This window comes from Psittacula echo, assembly GCF_963264785.1.
Source record: "Psittacula echo genome assembly, chromosome: 22".
Taxonomy (NCBI): Eukaryota; Metazoa; Chordata; class Aves; order Psittaciformes; family Psittacidae; genus Psittacula; species Psittacula echo.
The window spans coordinates 4127624-4149267 of NC_137758.1; the positions used below are offsets into that span (position 1 = coordinate 4127624).

At 45.7% G+C, this 21644-nt stretch overlaps 1 protein-coding gene across 2 annotated transcripts in view; it reads right to left on the reverse strand.

Moving 5' to 3' along the window:
- KCND3 (potassium voltage-gated channel subfamily D member 3) overlaps nucleotides 1–21644 on the reverse strand; it is a gene marked incomplete at both ends in the record, with an annotated part of 115842 nt that overhangs the window by 22523 nt on the left and 71675 nt on the right. For both annotated transcript variants that reach the window (XM_080633035.1, XM_080633034.1), the window contains one exon: nucleotides 7160–7322. In XM_080633035.1, the coding sequence (XP_080489161.1) occupies nucleotides 7160–7322 (163 nt within the window). The remainder of the gene's footprint in view (nucleotides 1–7159; nucleotides 7323–21644) is intronic.

Genomic DNA, 21644 nt, shown 5'->3' on the forward strand with positions numbered 1-21644 from the left:
CCAAACTGCACCCAGCCCAGTTGATTCTGCATTACTTATGCAGAGTGGTAAAATTAACTAGTTAATTAAGTTAACAGCAAAGAGTCTGATCACTAGAACCCAGTTCAAAAGTAGGATAGGGCTTCCCAACTATTTCTGGCTGAATGTGTGGCAAGCAGGTCTCCTGGATAAGGCGGTTTGAGCTTGCATTTATCAGACATCTGGGATGGAGTGGGCAACATTACCCATTACAAATCCTACCAACTGTGCTACTTAATGGAGCCATCTGGACAGAAGCTGCCACGCACAACCTGGACTTCCAACAGGTAGGAAAGGGGACACCCTCTTGCTGAGGTGACAGGAGAGACCCTGAGGATGGATTAGTCAGGTTTGTAACACACTGCAGGGTGTTACCTGGTAATGATGTGGAAGGGCCTCAAGGCATGAAGCAAATGTCAAGTGGCTTCTGGATCTGTGTGGAGGTAATTTCAGCTGGGCATTGGGCTGCTGTTGACAACAGGCTTAATATTTCGATATATGGGCTTGCTTTGGAGGCTGAACCTATAAGCTCTAGCTCACTGGTTTCAATCCGTCCTTTCAGAGGAGATATCTACTTGTGTTACGCAATTTGGGACCCAGGGAATTTGAACTAGCTGGACTGATAGAAAATGTCATTTTGCTTTTCTGGACAATATGAAATTAAAGAGAAAGGATTCCTGGTTGGTTGATTTGTTTGCCTTGTGAACTGTATTAGGGGATGTGACAAACAGGAAACAGGAGGAAGCGAAAGAGGTATCTACCCCAGCAAAAATGAAATAGCTTTTAAAGAAAAGAATAAATAAAAAAAAGCTTTTTCCCCTGTTGAAAACTGTTAAATATCAACAACAACAAAGCCACATTCCATGCGGATTCATTGTGGTTGAAAAAAACCCGTTTTTTAAATGTCAGCCAACTCCACTTTTAACCTTATTGTTTCTCTCTCTCCTTAAGTTCCCAACCCCGTCCCCTGCTGGGATCTGAGTCATGTTCTGTTGCTGAGCTCTCCTCACACAGCTCACTGCTTTGCTCCAGTCGCTTTTCCTGGCCGTTCTGTTCCGTGCTCGGAGGTTCTCTAACCCACCTCCGAAACTCAGGGTGTCAGCTGCGCACCGGAACGTTTCAGACTGACTCCCCTGCTCTGCAGCAAATCCATTATTCTAATGGCCTCAGTATTGACAGGCGCGTGGGCCGCCTCTCTCATGGGTACAGCGGTGACATAAATCTAGTATTAAGCATTCTCTTCATCATCGTCTTCCCTCTCCATCCCCTCTGCTGACTGCAGCCCTGTTTTCCGTGCCTCTGGGAGTGACGGCTGGGTCTGGAACAGACTGTTTCTAATGTGCCTCTTATGGAACAATCAGACATTTGTGTCCTTACTCTTCCTTCCTTTTGGCTTAAGCCCCTTTTAAGCATCTCCATAGTTACCTCTTCATCAGCCTGCAGAGTCATAGCTGCCTGTGTGCAACCATCTCAGGAGTAGCTCCCACTATCTGGAATAACCTTCCTCCATCTACTTCTCGCTGACTTCCATCTGAAGAGATAAGGCTTCTCCCTTCATTCCTTTCTTCTGCTGATACTGGTTCTGTGATTGAATGCTTTAATTCATTCACCAGACAATGTGTCCACTCCTCTGCTTCACCTAATTTATACTATCTACTCTTTGGTAGCCTGTGTTATAGTTTTCAGCTCTATATTATGGTTTTACGTGAGAGCAGCTCTACAAAATGATTTTGTCCTGGGTAGTCCTTTTCTTGCCTAAATCTGAGTGTTTCTTGGAGACTTATAGCCTGGAGGATGAAATGAGAAGTCTGTTTCAAGGCTTTTGCAGTACATTGCCTGTGCTTATAGCAAGTCAAAGGCCACCAGATAATAAATGAAGTGAATTGAACAGACTAAGAAGCTGTAGTCCTCAAAATCATATTTACTGCAGACCAAAACCCAGCACTGTGATTACTGAAGTTTTACGTTTGTAGATGATGGTTTCAGTTTAGCCCCTGTGAAATGCACCACTAAAACCGTGCTAATCCCTCTGAGATTATCAACCACTTCAGTATCTTGGCCCATTTAGCAGGTCTGACCATTAAACTGTGAATGCACTTTAAGCAGGGTTTTCTCACAGCCTCTGAGCACTGATATCTCTCTGTGGTACAGCTGGAAGGAGGCACAGCTCGTTTGTACCTTTCTGAACATTTGTTGTCCCCCAAACTGAGATGCTCTGAACAACTTGGCTAAATTGAACCCCTTAGGGGGCTGCTCTAGTGACCTTCTGCCTGGCTTCAGGCCTCCCTGTGCCCTCCGAGGCTGCTCTAAACTCCTTTAAATATGCTTTTGAGGGCTTTGTGTCTTCATCTGCATGTATGTTCACGTGTGCAGGGAGCTGGGGCTGTCAACCACGGAGGCTTAGCCTGTAATGCTGCATTGACCTTGTTACAGCGTCTTTTCTTACTGCAAAGCTGCCAGTGCACATTGCTCTTTGTCAGACATGGGCCCGTCGAAGCAAACCCACTTTTCTAAGAGCTCCTGTGTGGCTTATTGCCAGCTCTTGTTTCCCCATGGAAGGGGATGTTGGATCTCTGGGGTCATACTGCTGTAATTAGTTGGACTGTATTGGAGCAGTGGGGGGAGATATCAAAGGGATCTCTGCTTGTCTTTGCTGAAGCATCATTCCAGGGACAAAAAATCCCAACAGAGCAAACTAGCTTTGGGGTACTTAGCATGCTTTTTCCAGCTGAGGGGCTTCAGCTGGTTATTTTAAGCTGGGCAATGACAAGTGTCATTGGACCTGGGAGACTAAGGACCAACAAAAGCTCCTGTAGCACACTGAAAAACACCTTCCAGCAGTTATTTTCACTAAAGGGGCTGGTGGGTTTTCTCCTTTTTTTCCCTTATTTTTTTTGTTACTGTTTGTGCAAAGGCAGGGCTTTGATTTCTCCACTTAAAGACTTGAATTTGCTTGTCAGCAGCTGGAGTTCACTCAGGAAGGATTCTTCTTGTGTGTTTTTTAAGCACTCTCAGAGTCCAGATGTCTACAGCATCCTGGGAGAAACCTGGGGAGAGCAATCTGCGCTGCTGGGATCTTTGCTGCACTAAGCTTGAAGGCCACATCTCTTCTTTTCACTACAGTCTTTCCATTGTGTATTTCTGTACTGCTTTGCTCTGGTGGGAATAATGTGGTCTGGGGTTGGATTCCTTCATCTCCAACTTCTGAACAATGAACTGTGCTACTTTTCCCCACTGCTAAAGGAGAAGCATTTCAGTAGCTGTTAGTAGCTGCCTCTGCTTTCTCTTCCCAGGCTTGCAAAGTGGGAGGTGTAGTCCTCAAACCAGCACCAGATACATGTCTCCTTCTTCTTCACATTGCATCTAGCTGCAAACTCAACGCAGTGAGAGACTCCAGCGTTATCTGAATTACAAAGTCATTCTATTGTCAAGCCTTTTAAGTGTCGAGTTGTCTTCAAAGCAAAGGCTGTGGCATTCACTGAAGAACAGCATCATTTCAAAGTCAGGAGGGTCTATTCTTAGCACATCAGTCAAAAAAGGAAAGAAAAGTCTTTGGGGAAAAAAACCCCATCAATTTCACTAAAGTGAACCTTGTCAGAATGATCAATTCCTCTTCCATCCAGCTTGACCTGGTCCTTGCTGCATGCCAGAGGACAGAATTTGATGACACAGCACAATAAATGAAGATTGCCAGATCTCCTTGTAATTAATTCCCTCGCAGTGCAGGTTTGTCACAGAGCAATTTATCTCCCAAGTGATAAGATCACTGGTAGCTTGGTTTTGTTTTTCCTTTTTAAGGAGCATTGCTCCTCAGTTAGTTGAAGAATAGATGCTGCTGTGTAGTAGCTACCTCCTGGTATTTTATTCTCGCTGTTTAAAAACCTCTTCCTGCTAGACCCCAACAGTTAAGAGAACATCATAACCCCAAGGGACATCGGGGCTGTGCTGCCTTCTCCTGCTTTTCTGCAGCCCCTCAGATCCCCCATGCACTGGAGAGCCCAGCCACACCTCCACCTTCAAACCTGGGAATGTCACATCCAGCCAGTGTGACTCTTGTACAGTACTCTTCCCTGTATTACTTCTCATTGGAAGACTTTAGTCTGAGTTCATAATAAATAAGCGTGGTCTGTAACCTGATCTTGAAACCTACTTGTACCTTATGGAAGTTATGATTCTTGAACTAAATAGAACTTCTTATGAAGTGTTTATACTAAAACATACCTTACAAATGATTTACTCTTAAGAGAGAAACATAATTCATTTAGCACACTAGAATCTGAGTAAAGACACCTGTGTTGTTTCTTTAAAGCTGCGTCTTCTAAACTCTGCTTATAAGGAGCTTCTCCTTATAAGGAGGATGATCAGGGTCTGGAGCACCTCCCACATGAAGATAGGCTGAGAAAGTTGGGGCTGTTCAGCCTGGAGAAGAGAAGGCTGCGTGGAGACCTCAGAGCAGCTTCCAGTATCTGAAGGGGGCCTACAAGGATGCTGGGGATGGACTATTCATCAGGGACTGTAGTGACAGGACAAGGGGTAACGGGTTCAAACTGAAACAGGGGAAGTTTAGATTGGATCTAAGGAAGAAATTCTTTACTGTGAGGGTGCTGAGGCACTGGAATGGGTTGCTCAGGGAAGCTGTGAGTGCTCCATCCCTGGTGGTGTTCAAGGCCAGGTTGGACAGAGCCTTGGGTGCCATGGTTTAGTGTGGGGTGTTCCTGCCAATGGCAGGGGGCTGGAACTGGATGATCTTCAGGTCCTTTCCAACCCTGACTATTCTATGATTCTATGATTCTGCTGGTGGGCTCTTCATATTCAGGGACTGAGAGTCTGCAAAGAGCTTTTTCCAACCTTCCTGAAAAAGCCATGCAGATGCCTTTGCATCTTTATTTAGATGGGGAGCAAAGTCTAAGCTATTACTAAAACTTTCCTGTTTCTGAAGAAGGGATTGAATTCCCTGGAGGATGATGCTGGAAGGCGTATGTTATCAGAGCACACATCTCTGTGTGCATCCTGACCGTCTCCAGAGAGACCATCATTAATGTGCTGCTGTCTCTTGTCTTTCCCTTCAGTATTCAGGCAGTGATGATCATGTGAAAATTACTCACACTTCTGACTTGAGAAAACTTTCTTAGCCCAGAAATTAATCCAGTATCAAGGGAATTAGAAATTCAAATGGGAGGAAATCATACACTCTGTATATCAATACAGCAACCCTTCTAAAAGCTGCAATCAGTCATATCGGCATCAAAGGTGCTCGTACATTTCCTTGTCCAACAGATGAAGGAGAAGGTGAATCAGAACAAGAAACTTTGCTGTGCTGCCTGGAGAGGAGGACAACCTCATCCGAAAGCACAGACCCGGAGCTGGTGCTGGAGCTTCTCTGTATTGTGATCCATGGCTATGCACAAAGCTGTTTGTTAATCTTGGGTGGCAAGGTTTAGTGTTTGGGTGCCATGGTTTAGTGTGAGGTGTCCCTGCCCATGGCAGGGGGTTGGAACTGGGTGATCTTAAGGTCCTTTCTAACCCTAACTATTCTATGACTCTATGGTTCTATCTTGTCTGTGTTTATCTGCTGCCCAGGCTACACTGCAAGGCAGGTTCTGTCTCTGTGGCTGTGTGCTGTTTCAGCACAAGTCCTTTCAAAGTCTTCAGTCATTTGAATGGGCTGGTGCACTATCCCCTTAACAAACCTCTGTGGGAGTACTCCAGTCCTTCCTGTGCATTGATGCCCAGCGTGCTCCTGTTGCAAGTTAAATCCAGCTACCTTATGCCTGTGTGCAGCCTCACATTAGGCAACTTGCTCTGCAGATCATTTAAATTCATTAAATGAATGTAATGATCCATACTGGTTTCCCACTGTCCGGCTGCTGACTGAACAGTGGGTGGCACAGAGTGGATTTCCATTATGGTATCTTTAGACTTTACCATCTATATTATGTTGTATGACTAACCAGATAAACAGCTCTCCCTCAGAAACACCTCCCCAGATTCCTGCAGTTTGATGTGTCACACGTAAGAGGCCAAACCTAATGCAGGTATGTGTAAAACCCAGCAGTGACTTACGGAGGCTTCAGCTCGTTCCTGCATGATTCTGTCTCTCTGCCACTCTCCTTCTCTGTTTTGACTGCCAAATGTTGTGGTTTTGTAGGTCTTGTATCTCAGCTCTCTGCTGTCAGCTCCCTGAGATGCAGGGAGTAGGCACGGCCCAGATGCTTGCCTGAAGCAGAAATAGCTCATCTTTCTACTACTATCCCCCATCAGCTCCCCTGAGTCTGGAATTTCTGGCAGGCAGCATTCCACAGGCAGAATAAAAACCCCAGACCTTTAGTTTGCAGTTGTTGTAAAAACCTGGTTCTGGTTGTGGTGTAATTCAGCTGACTGAAGTGTAGAGGTACAACGGATCTGCTGTACTTTCCAAGTGAATCAGTGAGCTTATACTGGTGAAAACTGTTCGGATTTCTGGCTATTCAGTACTCCCCTCACGTTACCAGGGGCTTTTGTGTATTCCCAGTGTTTGGTGTGTGTTACAGTCTGCAGCTTTGAGGGGGGTATGTATGCTGATAAGTGTATGTTTGTGGATGGATGTTTTCAAAACTCCAGAGAGACAGCAGGAACCAAGCAGCCAGAAAGATAAACAGCTCCTGTAATGATGGAAGGGTATATGGGTGTATGTGTATATTTATTTCAGACTGGTTTGTAGCAAAGGTGAGCAATAAAAAACCCATTGCTTCTCATGTTTAAGATGCACCAGTACACAGAGCATGCAGTGAACTAGCTTGGATCTGCATGGGTGCCATAGAGTCATAGAATGGTTTGGGTTGGAAGAGACCTTAAAGCTCCAACCCCTGCCACGGGCAGGGACACCTTCCACTAGAGCAGCTTGCTCCAAGCCCCTGTGTCCAACCTGGCCTTGAACACTGCCAGGGATGGGGCAGCCACAGCTTCTCTGGGCACCCTGTGCCAGCGCCTCAGCACCCTCACAGTGGGCTATAGGCAGTTATAACACGTGCAGTTGAGCGGGTGGATAGCGCATGCAGGCTGCTCTCTGCAGTGCTCTCAATTGTCCCTGGTGTCTCACAGGCCCATGGTGACAGCAGGGGCTGAGCTGTCCTGAGCTTTGGCGGCGGGGGGGGTCTCTTACCTTCTGCGCCCTCCGCTTGTCGGCTCTCTGGTTCTGGTGGTAAATTCGGCTGAAGTTGGAAACAATGACTGGAACCGGCAGAGCAATGACCAGCACCCCGCTCAGCGAGCAAATGGAGCCAAATATCTTCCCAGCAATTGTCTTGGGCACCATGTCACCATAACTAGAGAGGGGAAAAGAAAAGAGGGAAGCCCCTCCTTCAGACAAGTGCGATGGCACCGAAAGCCTTTCATCGTTCCCTGACTGTGCAGCAACAGGAGTGTCCAGGTTAGACACTAGAAATCCACCATGCAGGCAACAGTTCACATGGTGCTGTCATCCTGGAGATGACAGCTTGCACCCTGCTTTGGCCATGAATTAACCTAAACCAAAGCAAGGCACTTGTGTTGAGAATAGCCATGCCAGCTCAGGCACCTCTGGGTGCACTGACCTCATGTTCTTGCTCATGTAGTACCTACTTCTCTGTGTAGATGAGCTCTAACAAACTGAAAACTGTATGTCTGCTTGTGAACAGGTTCATTCCCTTGTACCCAGGTGCAAATGAGACTGCTTTACACTTTGAAACCCCAGCGGTTCCCTCTACAGTCAGAAATTTGGGATTCATTCAAAATCTGGCTTCACTAAAGGATGAATTCTCACAAATATGAGACCAGAAGAAATATCTTCAGACAAACCTTTGTGCTGCCTTTGACCCAGCAGTCTCCATTAACAGCTGTAATTTGTAGGTTAAATAATACCAGCAGAACCCAAGATGGACTATTCTGTTTTGCACAGATGGAGGAAGATGCTGGCTTAGGTTCTGCGGATTCCACACCATAGAAGTCACTACTCTGTGATTTGCTGTTTGTGGTTTTACTTTGTGCATTGCAAAAGCTTTCTGCAGCCGTTTTAAACTTCAGGTTAAGCTTTAATGCTGTCCTTCTGTAAAGAAAACCAAAGTGCTTTGCCTTATAGCTACTCACCTGTGCTGTAAAAAGGAGCATGGCTGTTACTCCCTCATGGAACATACGGTACCGAAACTGCTCTGCGACTCAGGCACCAGGTTGACTACTCTGGCTCACTGAATGCTGCGTTATAGCCAAGGACACAAGGATTTTGAGCTCTGGTTTACTGTTTGGCCTGACACAATCCCCATGTTGCATCTCAGGTGCTTGGGCCTCTTAATTCTAAGCCACTGCCATCACTCATGATTCCCCTGTCTCCCAGCACAACTTCTGATATTCAGAGGGCACCAGATGTTGGCAATGCAAATGCCGTGCCCTGCGCTGAGCAGATGCAGTGGTAACCTCCATGGGAAGCTCTTCTCCCCTGCAGTTTGCCCTCTAGAAGTGAGTGCTTTCTCCTACAAGCGGTCGATAGGCAAGTAAAAACCCCTGCAGAAGGCTGGATGTGGATTGCAGCGTGTTCTGATCGTGTAACAGAAAGCTTGTTTGTAGCTAATGCCCCTGGAGTCTGATAGGAACATGATTAGCACAGCCACTGACTGAATTTACAGGCCTTGTTCCTTGAGCTGTTTATTACATGCTTGTGTACAAGTGTGTATTAATATCAATATTCATTGAAGTAATTTTCATCTGGAGGAGAGGGAAAAGCAAGCAGCCAAGTAACAGCAGGTTTGTATGCAGATCTCTGGTACTGGAATGACTGCGTACAGACCACGGGGGGCCAGGAATTCCTGAGGTACCTCTGTGAGTGGAGAACGCGATGTGCTCTGTGAAATCCCACTGCAAGCAGGCTGATATATACCTATATGTCTATACCCTGGAGCAGAGGAGAGGACCTGGGCGCTGCAACCTGCTGGAGTTCTGCAGCACACAGGGAAAGGATGCTAAACCAAAATCTGTCCTAAGGAAGGCATTCCTTGTTTGGAAGGAATCTGGGGAGGCCTCGTAGTTGCTATCAGATGGTGTTTGGGATTTGTGTGCTTTGAGATGTTCTAGTGTTGATGCAGCAAATATTGGAAAGCAAAATGATTTACAGTAGCAGCTTTATTTTTACCTTTGAGGTTGGTGTGTGACTAACAAAAAGCTTTTATGAGAATTGAGTTGAGCCTAAGAATAATTTACATCCAAGGAGAAAACCAAATACTTCAAACCACCTTTATCAGCTGAACTTCTGCCCCCAATCCAAGAACTCATTGCTTTGAGGGTCTGAGTAAAAGCAGAACTCATGGCACATTAACTGCTTGCTCCTGAAAGTCTCATGTGTTCTCCTAAGCTCAGTAGCTGGACAGTATGGCCAAACACATGGGTGAAGGGTGATCATCATCTGGCTAGAGCACTCTTTCTGTTCTGGGAAAGGCTTAGTTTCAGACCAGGTGAATGGTTTTCTATGGCATTTTCAGTTTTGGTTTTGTGTGTGTGTTTGGTTTGGTTTTGGTGCAAATGCTTCAGGCTTCCCTACCTAAGGCTTAATCATCTCAAGCAGAATCCTTCTCCTGCCTTTACCCACATTAAACCCTCTCAGAATACCTCAAATCAATAGAACGCTATTCATGTCTATTAACTTCGTAGCTGCTGCTTTATGCAGACATAGTTTCAGAGCTCGTGCTAAGTGACAACGTCTCCTGCCTCATTTAACAGCGCTCTAAAAAGAAATCTTTCTGACTTTTCTCCTGCCGCCCCTTGGCACAATAAGGCTGAAAATTAATCATATGCCTCAAGCATGATCCCAGTGACCCGGAGCGCCGGGAGAAAGCCCTTCCGTGCAGTGTGGAAAGGATAATAAGAAGTGTCTGCCTCACAGTCTGGCTTGTAGAGTTTTATTCTTACATGCAGACTGAGAGTTACCTCATTACTTGGGACTTCAGAGAAGGGGCCTTAAAACACCATCAGGAAGACCAAGTTGTCTTGGAGGATTTTGCTGGGGAGATGGAGAACTTCATTTGCAAAACTCTTAGAGACCGTACAATGAGAAGTTCTGCACTAACTGGAGCAGGCTGCCCAGGAACGAGACCTAAACCTTGTAGCAGTGACTTCTGGATCTGCTGCAGTGTTACCTGTAGGATTTGTCTCTCTGGGTTTACATGGCATGTCGTGCTCTTGTAGCCACGTTCTCTGGCTTTACTGGGCTGCCCTGCAATGGAGTGATGCTGATGTTTGGAAATGTCCAAGCTTTTTGTTCAGAGCAAAACCCAGCTGGAGCCTGATCTAGATCCAGTTGCACTTCATGAGAGGCCTGCCTTTGACTTTGGCTATGATGGGGTTTGGAATGAACCTATAAAGTTGCATTTGTTCTACTCCTATATTGCCATTTGCAGCTACTGCAGTGTTAATTGCTGGAGTGACTGTTTTTATCCCAATGGCACCATGAGGTACTAATGGCCTTATGGCATGTTTGTAACAGATACAATGCCAAATAAACTCATCTATTGGATTTCAGTTGCTACTGATTGGGCATGTAAAACCCCAAACTTCTTTTTCCCAGACTGGCATGAAAGAACTCAACTTTCTCATTGATTTATTTAGTAGAAGGCAGCTTGTCACCTAAAAAATTCCTTCTGTGTAGAGTGCATTTTAAGTAATTCATCAATAATCTCATTAGAGCAGCAAGAAGATGGAAGAGTTGGGTAATGATTAACATTCAGAGGGTCTGACGGAATGTTTGAGCCTGTAATAAAACAAAAGGAGGCTGCAAATTCAGTAGACTGTTAATGTGACCTCTAGTAAATCACTGCAGCTTTCTATACCTCCGTTCCCCATTTATGGAATGCAATTAGTTCTTTATTCTTTGCCTCCTTCATTAAGTAGGTGTTAGCTGCTTCAGAGCAGGAGCTGTCCCATATGTTCTGAATATACCCAACACCCAGCAGTGCCCCCTAAGTGCTACTGCATTAATAATGTTAATATTACAAGGCAGTGATACAGAAACGTGGAGTAAACACAGCCTGTATGTAGCTCCAGGCTTGTGCAGAGATCAGTACTCAGCATGGGCTGGGTGAGATGTGGAACATGCCTGGAGATAAGCATCTTTCCTATTTATTTTGCCAGGAATTAGATGGCAACAGATTGGGCCAGTGTTCAGTTGCTGACTTCACCTTTGGGAGGAGCTGCCTTTGCTGCCACAGTCCCTGCCGTGCTCCTTCTGCACACTGGTAGATTCTGGAGAATCCACACATGCGTCCCACATTTCCAATGATATAGTTTCAGTTTATCCCCTTTTTCTTCTCCTGATGTCCCTTCAAAGCCCTATTTCCTAACAAGGAAACACTGGGAACACTGAGACTTGTACTTGCTGTAAAGCTCAAGTAAAGCCTTAAACAGACAAACCAAGAAAAAAACAAGATAGGAAATGACTTTTAAGTGGCCACTCTTGAGACTGGAAAAGACTCTGAATGCAGAATTTCATCATTGTTTCCTTTGTCGTGTGGCTTCTGTTGTCTTTGGGTACAGAAGGGGTTGTGTGTCACTCACCCTGATTAGCAGCTATTAGCTCTGACAGCATAATGTGCTGGTGTTTTTCTCTCTGTCAGTAGGGAGAATGCTATCAAACAGAGGTCACTGCTTCGGAGTTCTGGTTTTAGCAGCAGAGGTGTCTGGACACTGCTTAGCTCCCCAGCTGGAGACAGCAATAAATAAGGTGCTGAACAGCTCATCAGATGACTTGCTCTAAAAATAGCCTCTCGGCAGCATCTCTGATGATCCCATCTCTCCGTGCAATGTTCACAGCCCCAGAAATAGGGAATTGTAGGAGAAAAGCTGGTAGAGCCTGTGGAATAGGGACATGGGAAGGTGCTACAGCAGGAACAACTCTGTGGAGACAGTGAAATAGGTTTCTCAGAGATTTCTCTTTTTCAGCAGCCTTTTTAAGTGTTGACTTCTCGGCCAGGATCAGGTATGGACCTGAGGAGGGGCTTCTGTTCATAAATCACCATTAATGTCCAGCTTTTGTCTCTGTTGGTTCCTCCAGATGCAGAAGAGATAAGAGTGCAATTGAAACTTGATAAACCTGTATCCCAGCTCCTTCCTTATCAGTAAAAGGCCTGGCTTTGGACAGAGCATCAGGTCCAGCGCCCTCCTGCCTCTGGAGCTGGCTCGAGAGTGGGTGGTCGGACCCTCAGATGACTTAGTTCAGGTTGCAGAGCAAACACAAGGACATGGGGGCAGCTGGCTCCTGGATCAAACAGTCAGAAAGGGGGCCGAGCTTTCCCTGGTTGCTGTGTTTAAGCAGTCAAGGGACATTTCCTGCCTAGTGGTGCAGAACTGTGTGGTTCTGCAGCCTGTGAGAACTGAAATGTCTCGTGGAGGATGGGAACAGAAACAATGCTGCTTCAAATGATTTACTATTTCTGCCTCATACGGGCATTAAAAGCTCTTTGAGAGCTGCTTTCTCTCTCTAACCTTTTGCCCGGCACTGTAGAGTCAAAAGAAGATTTCACTCCAGCCTGTAAGCTTCTGTTTTTAGGACAATAAGGACAGAATAATAACATTATGTACTATACAATAGAATATGATTTTGAAAGCTTTTTGCATGAAAGAGATAAAATAGAGCATGGAATTAGCATGTAGCTTTCCAGGTGCAAGAGATCCTTTTTTTACACTGGAAGTGAATTGCTGTGCAATGTTTTCATTTGCACAAAGGAGGAAAACTAGCATCTAAAATTGAGCCAGGATGTTTCAGTTGCATTGCAAGACTGTCTGTGTTGCATTTGACAGCTCAGAGGAGCTCATGTCCCTCCATCTAATAGGTGCAAGTCCAATGTAATCATGCTAATGCTGCTTTGAACCTCCAGTGAAATAATGATCTTGTCACTTCCAATGATGCCATGAAAACAAAAGCAAATATTATTCATTCCTTTCTTGGTTTTGCATGTGACAAATGAACAGGGAATTAACAGCTCTGGTACAGGGAATGGGGATAGTGAGATCTTTTGTTTAGGGTTTAATTCATGGTTCCTCAGCCACTTTAGCTGTTGTATCTGCCTTGCTGAAGTTACCCCATCAAACCCCCAGAGCAGAGCGAGCTGCTGCTCCCACGTGCCAGTTTCCTGCCCTGTTGGGTTTTGTCCTGTCACCTGTTTGTACCTCTGGGTATGCAAGGCTGCTGTTGCCTTTTTCAGCAGAGGCATGCAGACTTCATGTGTGCTATATTAAATACCTGTGCCCTGGGAAGATGGGAAGAGGGCTCTGGGGCTGCTGGGTCAAAGATACTGTGTGATGGATTGTGGGACACAGAACCAGTGATGGAGCATTCGTGGAGGCTGAAAGCTGCCTTTGTTCTATGGCCTCAGGATAGACAGGTCCACTTTCCATCTGATTTTTGCATGAGGGGATATCAAGGTATTTTCAGAGCTGTCCTGGACGAGTGTTGTGAGGATGAATTAGTTAATGCTGGCATGATATTGTGCAAATACAGAGGGGTTTTGTGGGTGTTTTGCAGACCCAGTCTCTGTAATCCACATCCATAAAGCCAGTCTGGTGTGTTAATGTCAGCTTGTTAAATATACTAATCCTGGAAGGAACGGGAGGCACTGATGAAACCTGCCACGTGAGGAGGCTTGTGGTGCCTCCTCAAAGAGCGTGCTGCAAACAGAGCCATAGCAGCTTTGAAGCAAGAGCATCTATAAACAGGCTGTCAAACAGCAGACTTGAACAGCAAATCAGCTGTGTCCGGGGAAGTACAGAGCCAATTTCATGCTAGGATTCTTTTACATTAAATATACTTATTTTCTGCCTTGTTTTGAGCTGGGCTGCTCCCCAGCTGGGTATTCAACTTCTGCACTATCTGGCTTGCATTTACACTACTGTTTTCTTTTTCCCTGGCATATTTTATTTGGTAATGCTTCCATGGATGCTCTCATCCTCCCTAGATATTCTGCTGAAATTACATCCCTCAGCCACGCTGTGAGGGATGAGTGCTTGTTGTGGTAGATGCGTATCTGTGCTAGCAGCAGGGGCTTATCTTCGGGACACAGATTCATTTGGTGTTTTGTAAAGCTGTGGTCAGCAGTTACTTAGGAGGGATTTTGCAGGTAATGTTGCCTTTTTTGAGCTTGTTCTGGTTTATAAACTTGTATTTCACACTGAGTTTTGTGTAATAACAGGACTAAGAATTGTGTCTGAAATCACAGAATCCCAGCCTGGTTTGGGTTGAAGGGACCTTAAAGCTCCTCCAGCTCCAACCCCTGCCACGGGCAGGGACCCCTTCCACTGGAGCAGCTTGGTCCAAGCCCCTGTGTCCAACCCGGCCTTGAACACTGCCAGGGATGGGGCAGTCACAGCTTCTCTGGGCACCCTGTGCCAGCGCCTCAGCACCCTCACAGGGAAGAGCTTCTGCCTGATGTCTACTCTAAATCCTGAAGAAAGGTCTGATGCTGTTAGGCCTTTTTCTTGTACTAACAGAACTGAAAGTGCAGCGAAATGGGAAGCTAGGACACCTAAACCTGAGAGGGATTTCTGTAGCGCAGGATGTTATCTCGTTGGAACTCACTGATTCAAGGTACTGTGGGGAGTTTGCTGGAGATTCATTAAAGTACCAGTCAGCTGTCTCTTTGTTAACACCGAGACCATGTAGTCACTTCACCTGGGATGCAGAAAGATCACTGAGGAGATGCTAACTCTGTCGCTTCTCTAACAGTGAGCATTCAAGGGACAGGTTATTCCCTAATGACTTCCTCAGGGGGGGCCTCTACAAACCCTTGCCAAAGCCAAATGAAGGGATTAGATGGACTCGGGGTGGGTTGTAGCCAGTTTGTTCCTGTACTTGTACCAGAAAGGTGACCTAGCTTAAGGTCTCTGATAGCAGCTGGTAGCATAAATATTCCTTACAACAACAGCAGGCACTGCCCAAAGAAACAGGAATGTTTATGTAGACTCAGGAATAAACTGAGTAGGTTATTTAATACACTGAGGGTTGAGAATACTTAATATATGCACACACTGGTTCCGTTTATTCTTCCTGGCTTGGATCAGCTTCTCAGCCTGTAGGCAGTTAAAACAGATGGTCTGAATTTGGGTAACATTCAGACCTTGAGTTGATGCTAAAAATGGAATTTCATTGGCAAGGAAAGTAGATCAGAAAGCTAAAGCCCCTAGTTCTGAAATGATGAAAGGCTTCTAATCAAGTGTTCTCTATTACCATTCATTAAAAGGAGCTGGGGAAGAAATGGTATTAGAGACCTTTGAGAAAGGGATGACAATGGGAGTGGGAGCACTTTCCTTCTGCTAGGAGCCTGTGTGTCTGCAAACCTGGCTTGATGTGAGACATGGGTGTCCATGTCGCTTCCTGAAGTCCTGCAGGCTGGGTGGGAGCCACAGTGGGATGGGAACAGAAGCAACTTTATCTCCTTCAGTCACAGAAGTGCTGAGAGGAGCCTCTTTGCATATCCTCTATTAATACCTCACACTAATAATCCTTTCAACGCTAACATTGTCATTCACCTGACTCAGGTTCTGGTATTTCATCGCCTCTGCACATTGTGACTTGAACCATACCCGAGGCTTCAGTCAGAGATTTCTGTGCTCTTCATCATTTCCAAATGTGTGGCAGCTGCTAGAAACCTTTCTTTGCTGCAACTGACAGGAATTAGACAAAGCAAATGGGGAAGCTGTACCAGTGAACACTGTGGTCCCAATTCCGCGCGTTGGTTCAGCCCTCGCTTCACAGTAAGCACATACTTAATTCCTGTTCACTGCAAGCATAACGTGCTGTTTAACTGCTTTTTTTCAAGTGGTGCTAAGATGAATGTTTGTTCTTTGCATTTGGCGAAGCCAAGCTAATTCACTGCCGTTACTCCTCTCCCTTTCCCCTCAAACCACTGCTAGAAACGACCTTTCTCTGCGCGGAGAGTTGCTTGTGCTTTAGCTCTGCCAGCAAAGGCATCTTTAGAGATGGTGTCAGAGACCTCCTGTTTGTCCTCCCTTGATGGTTGATGGGGACCATCTGCCTTGATCTGTGGATGTCACTGTCACAGTAGCAGGTAACAAAAGTAAGGGCTTAAATCTGAAACATCCTGTTGGTCTGTATGACTCAGAAGCGGTGTGCAGGGTCATTGCCTACTGCTTCACAGAAATAGCAGTTTACTAAGTCATACACACCTCTGGGTTTCTTTAAAAATAGGTGAGCTTGTTCAGCCTGGAGAAGAGAAGGCTCCTGAAGGGGAGACCTGAGAGCAGCTCCAGTGCCTAAAGGGGCTGCAGGAAACCTGGAGAGGGGCTTGGGACAAGGGCCTGTAGGGACAGGCCAAGGGGAATGGCTTGAACCTGCCAGAGGGGAGACTGAGATGAGCTCTTAGGCAGAAGCTCTTCCCTGTGAGGGTGCTGAGGTGCTGGCCCAGGGTGCCCAGAGAAGCTGTGGCTGCCCCATCCCTGGCAGTGTTCAAGGCCAGGTTGGACACAGGGGCTTGGAGCAAGCTGCTCCAGTGGAAGGGGTCCCTGCCTGTGGCAGGGGTTGGAGCTGGAGGAGCTTTAAGGTCCCTTCCAACCCAAACCAGGCTGGGATTCTATGATTTTATGGGGTTTTTTTTCTGGTTTCTCCATGACACTTAACAAAGCATTAACTGTTTTTCAGGTGAAAAAGAAAAATGTAAACTGTTGATTTAACAGTTATTCACAGAAAAAGAGGAATTGACTCCAATATAGAATCAATATAGAAAAGCTGAATTTCACTTTGCGGTAAACACCTCCAGTCTTAACCTCCACACCTCGCTGTCTTTTATTCCTGATGTTTATTCATTCAGCTTTTCAGAGAAAACTCTCTTCTTTCAGTTCTTGCAGTGCTGATACATCTCACAAAAAGGGATCTCAGTTTTCTTTTGCTTCATGCATCACCAGGCAGCTCTGCTGTCTTCCAAGTTTTTCATCCTCAGATCTCAGTTTCAGTAGTGAGAGATGGAGCAGAAGAAGCTTTCTTATTTTTTATTTTTCCTTCTTTTATTTTTTACTTCTATTTTAGCCTGCTCAATTTAACAGCATTTTGGTAGACGGAGCTCTCTCCATTTGACAGCGTTACTTTGGATTTGAAATCTATTGAGAAGACTTAGCAGGAAACACCAAATATATTATCCAGGCTGTTATTTTTCTGAGCAGAAAACGAGTCCAAAGGAAGCTTTTGAGTGGTCCCCAGGAGCAGGGGCTGTTGGTGGTAATTTCACGCCAGTCTGAAGTTCTTACACTGGAGTGTTTCAAGTGAAGAGCAACTGCTCCGTGTCGACGCACCTCAAGCCCCGCAGCAACACTGATCCCGCGCTGGAAAAGCTGCGTGTGGCGCAGGGCAAGTTGCAGAATAAAGCAGGGTCCATCAAGGACAGAGTCACAATCCATCTCCTGGGCTTTTGGGCTTGGCAACTTGCAAAGGTCCTTGGTTCCCTGAACCTAGAAAGTTCCATTTGATTCTTTCTTTTCCAACATATAAAGCCCACCCCTCTCTCTGTGTATCCTCACGTGAGTTTTTCCCTGTGCTGGTATGTTGTTACTTGCAAGGACTCCTGCTCCTTGGTCATTGAAGCTTTTCACCCTACATCTGACAGCAGGTTCTGCCTCGGTCAGTATTTGATGTAATCTAAATTCTAAGGCAGAAACTAAGACACAAACCTGTTTGTCTGAATTAGCCTCTGCAGTGCTATGGGCAGTCCCTACACATGGGGGCTCTTTGCTCCTTACACCATAGAGCAGTGGCCCGTGTAGGGTTTGTCCTGAGACACCAGGCTCTGATCTTTGTGCTTAGTTAATCACAATCAACCTCAGTTGGTGGGCTGGCCCTGCATGGAGGCAGGGGAGAGGCTGCAGCCTCCCCCTGGTGCACAGCAGTGCCCTGCCAAATGTGCTTAAAGAACTTACTGTATGCACAGTTACTGATCAGTTTAGGATGTGGCGTTGTTATAATTGGGCTAGTATGTCAGTCATTATAATCTGTAGATGAACAGAGGTATATATTCTATACAATATAGAGCACATGTCATAGAATCCCAGACTGGTTTGGGCTGGAAGGGCCCTTAAAGCTCATCCAGCTCCAACCCCTGCCATGGGCAGGGACACCTTCCACTGGAGCAGCTTGCTCCAAGCCCCTGTGTCCAACCTGGCCTTGAACACTGCCAGGAATGGGGCAGCCACAGCTTCTCTGGGCACCCTGGGCCAGCACCTCAGCACCCTCACAGGGAAGAGCTTCTTCTAAAATAAGGGCAATTAAAAGGGAAGCAGCAGCTTTGCAGCCACCCACTGCTTTGTCTTGGTTTTCCTCATTGAGACCCAAAGCATCACAGCCATCAAGCATCAATAGTGCTCAGGAAGTATTAGGACAAAGTTCTGAGCGTTATTGTCCATTTGACTATCCCCTGATACAGGCATCTGGCACGTTAGCAGTTGAGAGCTTCTCAGTAACACGCCCTTTTTTATAAGTGTTTATTTTAATGGAACATAAAGTGCCCCAGATTAAGCATTATTTGTTTCTGGCTGCATTCACTAAGGGCTTTTAAAATTACTTCATTCATTATTAATTGACGAAAACTCCTTACGTTACTTGGAGTGAAAGCCTTACACGATTACCTGATAGCAGAATTGTCTTTGTTAGCACCTTAAAGCTCTCTGTGAAAGGATCCTCTTCACAAAACCGCAGGCTGGAGAGGGCAGTCAGCGCATGGAGCAATTAGACTTTTCCCCTAAGAGCAGGGTTGAAGGCTCCTGCCCTGTCGTGAATTCTTAACTGTGGTGTCAGCTTAAAGGTTTTTTTTTTTTCTTTCATTTTATCCTTATCTTTGGCTTTTCTGTCTTTTTTTAAGCAGCTCGAGCGTCCATGCTGAGCCATGTCACATTCAGAATGATGCACATACTGTGAATTTTAATGAGCTGCTAACACTGATTATACAAAAAAGCCATCTCAGAAATATTTACCAAGTCAAAAAAAAAAAAAAGAAAAGAAAAGCCTATGGGGAACTAATTAGCTTTTTAAGAATTGGCTTCTGAAAAGCTCAGATTCTGGAAAAGTTGAACTTGGAGTTGGGAGCAGTTTCAAAAGAGTTGATGTAAGCGCAAGAAAAAGGAGTAAGTTGTAATGGAGTATTGCACATCTCTGGCCTGGTCAGAAGATGCACTGGGAGCTGGATCTATAATTGATTCACACTCTAAAAGCTTTCTGAGAGAGGGATGGAGTGCTTGGATTGTCTATAAAGCTATTGTAACCTTAATGCAGGGATGAGCACACAGGGACACAGTCACTGGAGCAGTGGCCAGTTCCCTCCACTGCGTTCATGACAGCAGGTCTAGAAGCAGCTCTGGATCTATGGCTAAGGGGCAGAATCACAGAGCAGCTCAGCTCAGGTTGGTCCTGGGTTGGAGACCATTCACTCTAGCCCCTGCTCAGAGCAGGATGCTCAGGGCAGTGGCAATTGGGTTTTTAATACCTGCAAGGATGGAGGCTCAATGATCACTGTGGACAAATCATTCCAGTATTTGGTCATCGTTGTAGTCAGAAACATGTGGAATGCTCTCCATCTGGAGGCAGTTCTCCTCATGCATTCTTTTTATGGCTACAGTATTTTAAGTTTTGCCTCCTTGGGGAGGTAGCTGTGCTTTAGTGCTGAGTGTAGAGGAGCACAGAGATGCACAACTAACCTCCTTTATAGATCCCAGCCTGGTTTGGGTTGGAAGGGGCCTTAAACCTCCTCCAGTTCCATGCCCTGCCACGGGCAGGGACACCTTCCTTTAGAGCAGCTTGCTCCAAGCCCTGTCCACCTTGAACATTTCCAGGGATGGGGCATTGCAATATGGGACATTTGCAATCACATCTGTGATTTAAACACTGACATCAGTGTATGTAAAAAAGAATAGTAAAAGTTTGTGAAACTGTGTTCTTTAGGGTCTGTGTTTTATGGATAGAGATAACGGGATGTAGAGAGAAGTGTACAGCTCACATTAATTTTAGACATCAGATACCCCTTTCACTCGTGCCACATCTCATCCCAGTAACCCTGACAGACTTTATGCACTTCACTGTTTGATCATTATTCTTAGGCTGTTGAAACAGAACTTTTGATCAGGACAGGTAATTCTGTGCAAATATACAGAATTATAGCTATTCTTAAATATCAAATATTTCAGACTATTATTTCAAGAGGAGCTTAAGTGCTTAAATGTAATTAAAGAAATCAAGCTTTTAAGGAGATTATCAAATTAAAACAGCTTTACTCTTCTAGTAAACTAGTGAAAAAGCTGTTCTATAGGAACCATGAGAAAGGGGTGAGGCGCTGGCACAGGGTGCCCAGAGAAGCTGTGGCTGCCCCATCTCTGGCAGTGTTCAAGGCCAGGTTGGACACAGGGGCTTGGAGCAAGCTGCTCCAGTGGAAGGTGTCCCTGCCCGTGGCAGGGGTTGGAGCTGGAGGAGCTTTAAGTTCCTTTCCAATACAAACCAGTCTGAGATTCCATGATCCTGCTGAGAACACCAGCGTATGCTTTGCTTGGTTGCTCTCTGTGTGGTTACAGGGTTGCACAGACCAAGGTACCCGCAAGCTGCTCTGCAGTGCAGAAGCAGGATGTGAAGATATGCAGCATCCTTCCAATGCTAGCTGGTATCCACGAGCTTCTGTCTCAGTGGTCACTTAGAAGTCATGAACTGTGTCTGACACCTTTCCTGGTCTCTGCCGCAGGCTGTTTGCAGTGCCAGGAGCCCAGGACCTGGGCTCTATCCTTATCTGTGTTTTAGAATATCTTCTCCCTTTGTTCCTCTAAGCATGTGTTAATATTAATAACACATAGATAATTTGTCTGAGTAAGAAATCAAATTCACCTACATGCTGCCAGATCTACGCCTCCAGGGAAGCGTTCTGAGTCTAGAGCTGGGTGAATAATTCCATTCTATTTCAGACTCCTCTTTCTTCAAAGGCAGACACAAGGAGCATGTCCATGAGTATCAGTTCCTCTTGAAATGGTTTGGATTTTTGTTAGGGGAAAAAAAGAATGAATCTGAACTGTAAACTTTTAAGTGAAAGCAAGAAAAGGCAATTCAAAATGTAGGCTTTTTGTGCATGGTTCAGTTTCCCTTGTCTGTAATTGATGAAAAACACTGCAGCTTTAACGTGATTTTTCTTCTCAATAGTAAATAAGAAGAAAAATAGCCCTGCATGAAACTCCTGGTTATTTTCTTCACCAGCAGAGTATTTTATCATCCTGAGCAAAAATTAGCTGGAGTTGTTGAAGTTTGCCAGTGATTGATAGTGTCACCTTAAATGTTACTAGTCAAAACTTGTTTTCTCCTTTTTCACTCCTCCAGAATTCAGGTAGGCAGTGTGCCAGGCTGGCAAATTCCCTTTTGTGCAGTTTGAAAAGTCAGCGGCAAGAGCCTTGTTGTCGCTGGGAACATCACGTTGGATTAGGAAACAGGGACAAGCGTCCCAGCCCCTGGAGCACGTGCAGCGGGGCCGAGCAAGCCACCAGCCTGGCTGCAAGGGGGAATGGTGGCAGGAGGACATGGGCTGGCAGGGGGAGTGGGGTGGGTGAGGTGTGGGGTGGATGAGAAGCTCCCCATGACCCAGCTTCAGTGTGCACTTGAGCCCAAA